Raw genomic sequence first — 13,435 nt, forward strand, 5'->3', positions numbered from 1 at the left:
CATTCCCGGAAGTCCCACCTCTCCCTCCACCACTGACAATATTGTCGTGGAACCTAGCAGGGATTGGTAATAAACTAATGTGCCCCGAATGGGGCCTGTTTATAGACAAGAACGATATATGCCTTTTTCAAGAAACCTGGGCAAGGGACGAACATCACCGGAGTGGCTTAGTTTCATTTTCGATCCCAGCCAGGTGGGGGGCAGGGGTAGACCATCTGGGGGATTGACAATTTGGGTCCGTACCCACCTGGGTTGTCAGGCCATGGTTGTGGACACGACATCCCACGATGTGCAGTGTGTGATTCTGGTATGGCCTAATGATTTTCGCCTCGCTCTGATTAATGTCTATTCCAGACCGGTGAATATCACAGCGGAGTCTGCCACTATTGACAAGCTCTCTACATTTTTAAATACTGTTCCCCAAGGCTCTACCCTCCTAATAGGACGAGATTTTAATTGCCATTTCGAACCGCTCCCGGGTTTGATAGATGGTGATATCCAGGAGGAGGATGACTACTGGGCAATACCCCCAGTCGTGGGTATGCCACCTAGGTCATGGACCCCTCTTGCGGTTCAAATTACGGCTCTAACTCTAAAGTTCTCGATTAGGGCATGCAACGGCCGTTTTAAATCAGACGTCCCTACCAAGTGCACTTTCAACAAACCGGGCAGAGAGTCTAGGCTGGATTATATATTTTTTGAGAGTTGTGCTTGGGGAATGGTCGTAGATTTTAGGGTAGAATCAAGAGAAGATAGTGACCATAACCCACTGATTCTTCAGTTGCTATCCCCGGGGAACTTTGTTGCCCCATGTATTGAGAATAAGGACTCAGATACAGGTTGCCATTTATCCAGTAATAGGCGCAGGGTGAGGTGGGAAAAACTAGTTAACCACCCCGTGTTATTACCTGAACTTTATGAGAAGGTAATCCCGGTTCTGGAAGCCGTAGGTTCCCTACCATTGCATGATCCCACTCCAGAAATGTATAAAAAATTTGAGGAGTTAAATTTGGAGCTAAATGCTATTTTGGCTAATGTTTTAAATCCTATAGTGCCTAAAGATAGTAGGAGCCGTAACACACCCACTTGGTATAATACTGCTTGTAGGAAATTAAAAACAGAACTCCTTGAACCTGTTAAGTCTAATAATAATAAGGCGCTAATTAGACAAAAACGTTGGGAATATAAGCAACTAATTGACCATGCTAAGTCTGAGTGGGATAGCGACAATTGGGATAATTTAATTGAGGCACTCAAAACAAAAGATTCTCGTAAGTTTTGGCAACTTGTTAATACGGGCTCGTCTAAACCTTTACCAGCGATAGCTCCCAACATCGCTGTTAGTGTTTGGGAAGGCCATTTTTCCTCCCTTTATGGTAGTGATCCGCCCACTAATGGCATGGCTCAGGAGCTAAAATCGGTCAAATTTACAACTGTTCATCATGGGGATGATTTTGGGGAACAGGAAGTTTTTGATATTCTTTCTAGTCTTCCTGCCGGTAAAGCGCCTGGCTTGGATAAACTTCCTGGTGACCTCTTTAAAAATGAACCGATGGTTTGGGCTCCTTACCTGACGGCGTTATTCAATGCAGTACAGAAGGGCATGGCAATACCCAGCACTTGGTTGGGAGCGGAAATAGTTCCAATCTTTAAGAAGGGCTCCCCTTTACTCCCGGTTAATTATAGGCCTATAAGCCTTATAGATGTCCCCCAAAAAATGTTTGCAAGGCTGATTCTAGAGCGCCTTAGGGATTGGATAGAGGAGTTCTCTATTCTGAGTCCCTATCAGGCAGGGTTTAGGAAGAATGTCTCAACTATGGACCAAATCTTCCGCCTTACGATGTTATTCTGGAAAGTTGTAAAAGTGGAGGGCGGTTCCTTGTACACTGTATTCGTGGATTTACGTGCGGCCTTCAATTTGGTTCCTAGATCAAAATTGTGGTCTGTACTATTTCAATTGGGCATCCCTGTCTCCTTATTAAACGTGATAATTTGACTACATAAGGGAAATTTTGCGCAAGTAAGGTGTGGGAAGAATGGGGCTTTAACATCCAGATTCTCCGTTGACAAGGGATTCAGACAGGGGTGTGTGTTGGCTCCAACCCTTTTCTGCCTCTATGTCAACGGAGCCTTCTCACATCTAAATAAGGTCATTGACAACGACGCCCCTAAACTTGCTGGTAATGGGGTCCCAGCGATAATGTTCGCAGACGACACTCTGCTACTCTCCGATGGGTTTACAGCGAGTGCTGGATGGCTTTGAGCTGTTCTGTTTGGAACAGGGGTTAGAAATAAACACCCTTAAAACCAAATTTATGATCTTTAATCCACCAACCACGACACGCCCAAATCCGTGTATAGGGGGAATCCCATTGGAAAGGGTCCATACTTTTGAGTATTTGGGGCTCACTTTAAATGAAACAATGACGTGGGCCCCACATCAAACGAAGGCCCAACTGAAATTAGTCCAAGCAACTGGGGGGATTATGAAACTTTTTAATAGATCAAGCGCAAAGCCGACTGGTCCACCCCTTGAAATATACAAACTACAGGCAAGGGGTGGAGTAGTCTATGGAGCTGAACTCTGGGGAACTAAATGTCGCCCGGAGATCTTATCTATAGAAACTAAGTTCCTAAGGCAATCGCTAGCCCTTCCTTCTAGTACTCCCTTACTTCCATTGAGACTTGATCTGGGCCGTTAGACCCATAGATGGAGTTCTTGGTCTCAAACCTTTAACATTCTGGCGGAGGATCTGGACCACTCCAGAGCTCCAGGTGTATAGAAATGAACTCATTGAAGTTTTGAGTCTACCCAATGTAGGGAAACATCCTTGGCTTAGCTATGTGAAGAAAGAACTAGGAGCTTTAGGTCTTCCACAACTTTGGTCAGACCCGGCCACAACATGTTTTAGTGTCTCCCGCAAGCATCTTATTAACTCTTATTATGAATCCAAACTAGCAGTTCTTATTTGTAAATCTCAATCTCTTATTTTAACACATACTTTCTTAAATTTTAAAGACTTCTATCACTTTGAGGAGGCTTTGAGTGAGATTAGACCCCACTTTGCTAGAAAACTCTATTTACAGTGGAGATACGGCACAGTAAGAGCTTTTACTAGCAAATGGTTGCCACTATCCCCTAAAAATTGTCCTGGCTGCGACGCAGATCAAGAAACTGAATTACACATATTATTTTTCTGTCCCGCCTATAAAAAGTCCAGGAAGTGTTGGATTGTGCCTGTTTGTAGGAATTTGGGGTTTATGCTCTGTATGCATGCCTATCGAGTACTTAAAACAGACTTATCTACCCCAATAGTTTTTGCCGTATCATCATTTCTCGCATCAATGTGGAGGAAAAGAAGATTTTGTGTAACCACTGTTTAAAGTTTTATGCACCTAGTCTGTTTCAATAATGTCCCCAGTTCGGCTTTTAGTTCATAGTTCCCACGGAGGTATTTTGTACTGACTACTACTATTGACATGTGCACAGGCATTGGTTATTCCTGGTTGTTGGAAGTTTATGGTTTTTGTTCTTTTTTTTTTTTATTTTATTTTTATGGTGTGTATATATATGTTTTAATATTTGTGTATTTTTTGTGAAATTGTATGTACTTTTATGACCATTGGTCGAAATAAAGATTGAGAAGAAGAAGAATATGAATATAGCCTCAAGTTTTTGTAGTTTTTGTATCTTCTTTAATCAGATGATAAATAATAGTCCGTGTGTGTGTGTGTGTGTGTGTGTGTGTGTGTGTGTGTGTGTGTGCGTGTGTGTGTGTGTGTATATATATATATTCACTGAAAAAACCATAGGTTTCACACATGTTATAGTTAGCGGAAATTTTACTGATAAAAAACCAATGAAATTCCCCCGTTATAGTTAGTGCAGGCAACTATAACTCACGCGACCGCAATCCTCTGCTGATGCTAATAATGTATTTAGACACTTATTTGCCCATGTCTTCTTCCATACATTTTTAGCTATACATATATTACAAATATTTTTTTTTCATAAAGACACCTATGTCATCAGCAGAAGATTGCGGTCGCGTGAGTTATAGTTGCCTGCACTAACTATAACGGGGGAATTTCATTGGTTTTTTATCAGTAAAATTTCCGCTAACTATAACATGTGTGAAACCTATGGTTTTTTCAGTGAATTTGCAAGGTTTTTTAAATGCTAATTCCTAACTATAACGTGTGTGAAACCTATGGTTTTTTCAGTGAATTTGTACGGTTTTTTAAATGCTAAGTTACTTTACGCCATTCGTGGCGTGCGCGCCCACTTAACGCAGTTCGTTCCGTGCGCGCACGGTAAGCACGCGGTGCGCTTCGCGCACCGCGCGCCCACTTTACGCAGTTAGTGCCGTGCACGCACGGTGGGCGCGCGGTGCGCTATGCGCACCGCGTGCCCACGTTACGCTAGATGGGCCATGTACGCACGATGCGCTTTGCGCACCGTGCGCACATGGAGGACATATGATGCACTTCGTTTTGAAAGGTAATATTTTAATTTTTCGTAATTTTTATAAGCCATGCACAAATGGTGCCCTTCGGGCACCATTTGCACACGGGGTGGACAGAGTGTGGATAATTTTTTTTTTTTTTTAAATATTATATGTTTATCTCATCTGTTTAAAGCCATGCACAATTGTTGGCCTTCGGCCACCAATTGCACACGGGGTGGGGAGAGTGTGGATAATTTTTTGTTTTATATAATTTTTTAACATACGCGTACGGTAAGTGTAATCGGCGAAATTAGCGAGAAAAAAAAAATTCCGTTTTTGGCCTTGGGGGATCTTTGGGGACTCCCTCAACATGGCTATGTGTGTGGGAGCTGTCTAAACAGCCCCTTTACATGTTTTTGTGCTTTGTATTTTCATCATCACTCTCAGTGCGAGAGAGAAAATGGCGGCCGCCGCTTCCTGGTTTCGGCCGATTCGAATGTTTACTAAGATCTAAGAGCCAATCAGAATCGCGCTCGCGCACGCCACCGTACGCGTACGGTAAGCGTACCGTAAGCGCACCGTAAGCTGGCTCAGATATATATATTGATTTAAAGGCTATTTTCTCAGAATCTACTGAACAGATTTACACCAAACCTACAAAAGGCACTTCCTTGACCTGAGGACTACCTCTCTGCCAAATTTCAAGTAATTCTGTTCAGCCGTTCGGGCTGTAGCCCTGTCTAAAGGTCCTATGGAAAAATACATGGGAAAAACGCGTTTTGGGACCCCCCTTTTATCTCAGCCCCCGCTTGACGAATCCCCCCGAGACTTTCAGGGTAGGAGCGGAGCGTAGCGCCCCACCTATTTTGAAAAATTCGCGAGGATTCATCGACCGGCGCCAAAGTTATTCAAAATAGAATGTTGCGGATTTCCTATGGAAACGTGGTCCTAACTATAACTACCTACTGGCGACCGCCAGTAGGTGATATATATATATATATATATATATATATATATATATAGCAGTTATGAGATGCAGATGCAAGTATGGCAGTGTTAGAAATGCAGCAGTTTTTGTGAACATTACAGGACGGAGAATCATTATTAATTGTTGAAAAGGTGGCACTGTGTGTCCATCTAGTAATTTTTCAAAAGTTCACATATGTTTTTAGAGTTACTGCAGAAATTATTAATGTTATTTGTTTGTCAAATTCTATGCATTTAATGTAATTTAATGAGAAGCGAGGCCACCCAGCGTGTATAGCACACATACTCCAAAGTCCTTATTCACAGTGCACATTGGTACTAAAAAGTAATGGCTTGAAAATGGGGATACATTTCAGGCATTAGTAGTTTGATTTTCAATTTGTTTTGCATGATTTCGATCTCCCGGGGTGGCAGGTTTACATATTCCCACAAGGCAGTGATAGTTGAAAGTCATTAATATTAAGGTTCATCCACCAGAGTATTGGAGGTTTCCAGACAAAAATGGCTCTATCCACTTAAGGAAGTGCCATGTTTTGAAGAAACATTTTTGTGAGAAATCTGCCAGTATTAGTGCTGGGGGAGATATCACCAGTATATGCAGAGATATCCCCAAAGCAGAGTACACTGATAGTGTCCACCACATAGCAGTCTCTCTAAAAATATGGGAGTATGTCCGAGTTTGCTGAGTGCACCATTCCTATCATTTTCGGAAGATCACCCACCATTTCTATTGCCAGCTTTCATTGAGTCCTTGACAGACAACAATCTGCCTAAAATGGGCTGCTGTTCCCAAACAACAGACAGAGTTACTTCGATGGTGAAGCCAGTGCTGTCTCTGTTGGCAGCATGTCTACCACATAGGCAACCCTAAATAATGCAGTAATACCTCTGGAGATGCAAACACTAAATTCACCATTTTGTTTCTGGGCTTGCCTTCCCAGTTCCCTTCAAAAACAGGCTCTTGGTGCTAATGCTTCCTATTTTTTCAGTCCGCAATTGATTAATTTTGAAAGAATTATAAGCCAACTAGGAAAGAATTTATGAACAAATGAATTGTCAAAGTTATAGTCATGACCTTAAAATTCCTCTTTATGTAAACATGCCATTAATATTACCAAAAGAATATGAATATGCCCACAGATCCCCTGAAGAATGACAGGCAAAAGGGAGTCACCTCATTTTATCTCAAAGTTCAGGTACTTTACCCAGCAATGGGTCTTTTTGAATTATAAGAGACATAAAATATTGTCTGGGTATAAAATGATTCACATTCAAACCAGTAACAATTTGTATGAGTTGGCAAAAGTCAGTGTGCTGCTAAATGGATGGTGATTTATTATTCCGGCAAAAGGAATGGTGACAACCGCCACACATTTTTACCATGACGATTCTGACTTCAGAAACTCACGACGACACATTGAGGAATCAATATTGTAAAAAGTGGATTTTAATTTAGAAATGTGTTCTTTTTGATTAAAGATCTCCTATGGCCAGGCAAGCAGCAAGGTGATGCTCAAGCCAAAACCAGAATTCCGGGGTCGAAGCATGACCGTCATACCTTTGGTTGACCAAGAATACAGAATACTTGAAAATGAAATCTCATTGGGGAGGACAAGTAATTTATTTCCGCAGACTGAAAAGAGACACGGTAAGAAGAGATTCTGAACAATGTACAAAGGCTTCAAATATTGCAGCCTTTAGGAAGCAATGATTGGAGAACCCTATCCCAAACACATTTAACCAATAGCAGGCTATATGTAGAGCATTAGTCTAGGGATGGGCATTGGCAAAGGGAGCTACTAAATCTTGATTCCTGGTGGAGATATCAAACGTAGCAGTAGGGTGAAGGAGGATTTGAGGGGGAAACATGGAGGAAGAGGGAGATGGAAGGTGTAGCATATGGATTGGAGGGTATGGTCTACAACTGAAGTTGAAGAGTAGAGTTTAGTCCAAGTACAGTTTGAATAAATGGTTTGGTTCTTAGTTGTTTGGGTAACAAGTTTCATAAACAGCTTGCAATTTTACTATATACATTGGCCATCTCTGTGACATTTGTGCTTTTTGGGCTTCACCACCACAGGTGGGCACTCCTGTTCTCTAGGGTTCGTGGTTCTACAAATGTTAGATTCATCTGAGGCACCATTCCCAAAATGTGGGCCCTGGTGCTGTTGTAGTAGCAGTAAAACTGAGGGGTTAATGGTTTGTAGGTTTCAGCCCATAAACCTTTATCGGAGAGGCAACCAGTCCTCTCTTTTATCAGCCCACCCAGGATATTGCGGAATTAGTCAATTTAGAGGCACAAAAACAGGAATTTAGCAGCACAAAAACTGAAATTTGAAACAGCAAATTTTCTTTTTCTCTAAAGACCGAGTTCTTTCTTATATATTTTTTTATTATTGCCTCCAGCGGGTCCCGCCGCATGCTTACAAGTGGCTGGCCAGAATTCTGTCTTTTTTTTTTTTTTTTTTTTTTTTTTTTTTTTTTGAAAACCTTTATTTCGAAATTCAGGACACAGCTATTCAGCCGACAGCCCGAAGGTTTGGCAGCATTGCAAGTTAGATACAGTAATGTGTCCCGGATACAGTACGATGAGTAATGCAAAGGTCCAATTTTAAATAAACACAGAAAAAACACACAACAAACCCCAGCAAGGCAGAACATTGAATTCCCATGGCGAAAGCCCCCAGGGGAGGCAGGACCCCACTCATCTACTAAGTATAAGACTGTGTGCGGAGGAAGAAGGGGAACAGCAGAGGCCCAGAACGGGTACCAAAACCAAACTGTGCTGGAAGGTAGGTCAGGGGGAAAGCTGTTCCTCGGGAGGTTCCAGATCCGGGGCAAGACATATTCCCCCCCTGTATTGGTTCCACCGCCCCCAGATGGCATGCCACTTCCGGGGGCGACCTCTAGAGCAGTAGACCGTCTTCTCCCTAAACATGCTCCAATCCATGTTCTCCTTCCACGCGGTCAGTGTAGGGGGTCCCGAGGAGCCCCATAATCGCGCGATATCCCTTTTAGCTACCATGTTACCCAGAGTCACCCATTGGGTCTGTGCCTCATCGAGATCAGTGGGCCCCCAAACGTTCAGGAGGCAACACCGCGCCTCCGGCTGTACCACAATGCCCGTCACCTCCCCCATAACTGCATGGACTCTCCTCCAGAACTCCACAATGACACCACATTCCCAAATGATGTGCAGGAAAGTACCCACCATACCACATCCCCTTCTGCACAGGCCATCCTCCGAGAATCCCATGTGGACCAGCCTTGGCCCCGTAACATACACCCGGTGCAGTATTTTAAGCTGCACCAGCCTCAGACGCGACGGGATCGCAACCTCCTTAGGCGAAGAAACCGCTGACTGCCAGTCCTCATTATCCAACTCGAGGCCATCCCTGGTCCACTGTTCTCTCAGCCCCAATAGCAAGTCTGCCCGGACGTTTATCAACTTCTTATATATGAGCGAAATCGTGCTCTCGGGCATATGACCATCAAGGACTCGGTCCTCAAGGGGAGAGGACTCCGGCACCTTCTCACCCTCCACTAGGACTGATCGGAGGGCGTGACGCAGCTGGATATACCTAAAATACTCTGAAGGCCCTAGCTCAAACTCAGTCTGCAACTCCTCGAAAGACTTCACCCTCCCCTTATGCAGCACATCCCCCACCTTGGATATACCTATCAGATCCCACTTATCAAAGCCCTTCGTATGCCAGAGTCTTCCCAACCTTTCCGATTCAAACAATGGGGTAGCGAGGGTTAGCCTATCCTTCCAGCCCAGCGAGTCGGTCGCCATCTTCCATACGCGCACCGCCACACCTGTGGGCCCCGTGAGGGACGAGTCTAGGGACCGCGAATACAACGCCCTGTAGTAGTTGCCGCCGCGCAGCAGTCACCTATCCATGGCATACCCAGGGCTGAGGGCAGGGCCGTAAAACCCATGGTTGATCGCGCTCAACTGCGTGGCCCAATAGTACCGTCGGATGTCTGGGAGCGCAATGCCCCCATCGTACCATGGGAGCGTCAACTTTGAAATAGCTATTCGCGGCCGCCCATCCCACAGCAACGTCCTTTGGAGGCCTTCGACCTCCCGAAAGTATTTGGCCGGTACCCAGTCCAAGGTGTTCTGGAGGGCGTAGATGAAGCGGGGAAGAGACATCATTTTGAACAGGGCCGCACGCCCAACAAGGGAGAGCGGCAGCCTCCGCCAACCTTCAACATCTCTCCTCAAGCGTGCCAAGGGGGGGAGCAGGTTCCTCTCATAGCGCACAACAGGATCCATGGATATAAAAATCCCCAAATACACAAAACCTTGCTGGGCAACCTGTATCGAACATGTTCTAGGGATCGGTGGGACCTCGCCACTAAGAACGTACAAGTATGATTTGCCCCAATTAATCACAAGCCCCGAGTTCCTACCGAACGATGCGAGTACGTCACAGACCACTATAAGTGACTTCTTTGGTGAGGCAAGATACAGCAGGATATCGTCGGCATAAAGCGAAATACGGTCCTCGTGATCAGGCGACCACCGAAGGCCCCGTATATCCGGGTGCCAACGTATCCACGCAGCCAACGGTTCAAGGGCGAGGGCGAACAACAGAGGCGACAGGGGGCAGCCCTGCCGAGTACCCCTTCCAAGCTGAAACGGAGCAGATGCCCGACCATTCACCACAACATTCGCTAGTGGCCCCTTGTACAGCAACCGGACCCAACTCACAAACCCGCGACCGAAACCAAACTTGGCCAGCACGGCCCATAAATATGCCCACTTCACCGTGTCAAAGGCCATCGTGGCATCGAGAGATGCCACAACAGCCGGTTCACGCAGCGTGCCCGCCCTGGCGATGACGCCATGAAGACGCCTAAGGTTCAATGCTGTGTTTCGGTGCGGGATAAAGCCAGATTGATCCGGGTGGACCAGATCGCCAAGTACCCTAATCAGACGGGTAGCCAGGAGTTTGGCCAGAATTTTCGGCTCAGCGTTGAGGAGTGAAATGGGCCGATAGGAGGCGCATCTATCTCGGGGTTTACCCTCTTTGTGTATGACCACGATCGACGCCAGCCGCTGATCCAACGGAAGGATCCCATCTCCCCGCGCCTCCAAAAACATGGCGCGCAGGTGAGGGGCGACCCTATCCGGGAACAGTTTGTACAGATCGATCGGCAGTCCGTTCGGTCCAGAGGCCTTACCCGAATTCAACGCGCGAATCGCCCCCGCCACCTCGTCAACCGTGATGTCGCCATCCAAATCGTCCCTATCTATGTCAGAGAGGCAGGGCAACTCGATATCACGGAGGAGATCAGACGAGTCTTCGGGCGGCCTGTCCGACACAGAGGAATAAACCCTATGAAAATACTCCGCGAAACACTCCACAATCCCCTTCAGGCTCCACAATCGCCTCTCCCCCCTCTCCAATCAACTCTGGCACCACTCTATTGACCCGTTCCTTCCTGTCCAGCCACGCCAGGAGTTTCCCTGCCTTATCTCCAACATCATACAGACGGCCCTGTTGTTCCCTGCTGAGGGTCTTGGCGGCGTCCGTCACCAGGTCCCTATACTCCGCCTGCTTCAAGCAAAGCTCATGCAATGAGGACTCTGTGACCTCCTCCTCCATATCCCCCTCAAGGGCCGCAATCTCCTCCTCCACTTGCCGCACTTCACAATCCCTCCGATTCTTGGCAGTCACCACCAGGGAGAGGGCCTCCCCCCGAAGCACGGTCTTAAAAGCTTCCCACAGCGAGATCGCCGAGTCCACGGATCCCAGATTGTCCTTAAAGTAATTATCTACCTTCTTTACCAGGGCGCTGCGCATCTTGGAGTCTCGGAAATACCAAGGGTTAATGGGGGCCATCCTCCCTCCCGACCGAGATCCAGCCGGATCCACACTGGCGAGTGATCAGAGATACCACGTGCCATGTGCCTCGCCTCGGATATCAACGAGGCATGTGCGGCCAGAGTGAGCAGGTAGTCAATCCTGGAGAGGCTACCATGCGCCCCGGAGTGAAACGTGTATTGACTCTGTGTGGGGTGCCGGAGCCTCCAGCAGTCTATCAGGCCAAACGTGTCTAGGAGGTCTGGAAGCCATTTCTGTGCCCCCCCTGTGTCCCTGGGCGGGTATCTATCCAGCAGTCCGGAACCCACAGCGTTGAAATCCCCTCCCACTACCAGCATGCCCCCCGGGAGAGTCAGCAAAGCCCTGCCCAATTCAGCAAATGTGGCGGCCTGCAGGGCCGGCGGGACATAAACCGAAACCAAAACCAAAGTCCTTCCTTCCCACCGCCCCGCCACCGCCACAAACCTCCCCCTATCGTCAACAATGGTGGAGTCCACCTCAAAAGGCAGCGATGCTCTAACGAGGATGCCCACACCCCTGGACCCAGAAGAGAATCCCGAGTGTGCAATGAATTTATACCCCTTCCTATTCAGGGCATAGCACGTATTGCCTATGAGGTGCGTCTCCTGCAGCAGTACAACGTCTGGCATTGAGCGTTTCAGAAATTGCAAAACAATCCCCCTCTTAATGCGATCCCCCAAACCATTAACATTCCAGCTTATAACACTTAGTCCTCTACCCCCCATCCTCAAACGGAAAGAGGCCCATCCCACACCCGAGGCGCCACCATGGAACAGCCCTGAGGATAATCATCATGCCTTGCAGAAATAAACCCCCCAAGAACAAACTCAAACTCCCCATAACTCCCCCCACCCTGCACCCCTGCTGCAGCTTAAAAAGCCCCCCCAACTTGCAGTGTGCCTGTCGCCCTACAAAAACAAAAATCTACAAAAAGTACCCTAAGGGAGGAAAAGAGCACCCCTCGTCCTCCCGCAACCCTCCACAGTTACTGCACTCTGTTCAAATCTTCAAATATGGTCAAATCAAGTCAGGCCGGCTTTGAGTTATCAGCTCTGTCCATCCCGGCCACTGTCTCCATGCTCAGCTGTGTCGTCCCCGGTCCGTCGCCGGGGCAAAGCGTCCAGCCATTCGTCGGCCATAACAGGAGAGTCAAAAAAGAATGTCCGATCTTCATGCACCACCCGTAGTCTGGCGGGGAAAAGCATGGCATACTTTAGGTCCCGCTCCCGAAGCCTTCGCTTCACCCCCAGGAAGCTCTGTCGCTGTCTCTGCACCTGCTGGGTAAAGTCCGGATAAAAATTCACCGACGCATTCTGGAAGGGGACTGGGCCCGTCACCCTCGAAGCTTGCAGGATAGCGTCCCGATCTCGAAAATGAAAGAGCCGGGCGACAATCGGCCGCGGCGGGGCACCCGCCTTGGGCCGTCCGCCCGGCACCCTATGGGCCCTTTCCACCGCAAAAAACTTTCCAAGGCCCTTAGGCTTCAGATGATTGAGAACCAAATCTTCCACAAGCAGGTCCGCCGAAGCCTCATCCGATGACTCCGGGACCCCGATTACGCGCACGTTGTTACGCCTGGACCGGCTCTCGAAGTCCTCCAACCGGCGGGCGGCGAGGTCACTCTCGGCCCTCAGCTTCCGGACCTCGTTCTGCAGATCCGCAACCTCATCAGTGAGGCCCGTGGTCTTATGGTCCCGGTCCTTAACGCGTTCGTTTGTCTTGCCCAGGTCCGAGCGGATCAAGTTGACATCCACCAGGATGGCGTCCACCTTATGCGCCAGGGCCTCGAATTGCCTCCCCATCGAGGTCTGCATCCCATCAAGCGCGCCCATGACATCCTGCAGGGAGAGCTCCGGGGTCCCAGGCGAGTCCTCCTTCTGGGCATCCGGCGCCTGGCTCGATCCACTCGGCGATGTCTTCAGGAGGGCGTAGCGGTCCATACTGTTGACTTGGGAATACGTTCCCCGCCTGGTGGACTTAGTCTTCAGCCGATCTCCTTCTGCCTTGCCCGACATAATGGACTCCAGGCAGTCCAATGCAGTGAGGACCGTCCCCTCTCAGAGAGAGGTATAAAGAGTGAGCAGGTCCGCCTTGTTCTGCCAAACTAGCCCACCGAGCGTCCCTGGGGTTATAGAGCCACCC

General features: G+C 47.8%; 1 protein-coding gene across 7 annotated transcripts in view; it reads left to right on the plus strand.

Annotated features, from left to right (window-relative positions):
- The window catches only part of LOC146775930 (receptor-interacting serine/threonine-protein kinase 2-like), a 765,942-nt gene that overhangs the window by 589,920 nt on the left and 162,587 nt on the right, over positions 1 to 13,435 (plus strand). For all 7 annotated transcript variants that reach the window (XR_014972009.1, XR_014972010.1, XM_085637723.1 and 4 more), the window contains one exon: positions 6,915 to 7,083. Coding sequence is in view for 5 of the 7 variants with exons in the window: in XM_085637723.1 (XP_085493849.1) it covers positions 6,915 to 7,083 (169 nt within the window). In the remaining 2 variants the exon portion in view is untranslated. The remainder of the gene's footprint in view (positions 1 to 6,914; positions 7,084 to 13,435) is intronic.

This window comes from Triturus cristatus, chromosome 12 (genome assembly GCF_964204655.1).
Source record: "Triturus cristatus chromosome 12, aTriCri1.1, whole genome shotgun sequence".
NCBI classification, from domain to species: domain Eukaryota; kingdom Metazoa; phylum Chordata; class Amphibia; order Caudata; family Salamandridae; genus Triturus; species Triturus cristatus.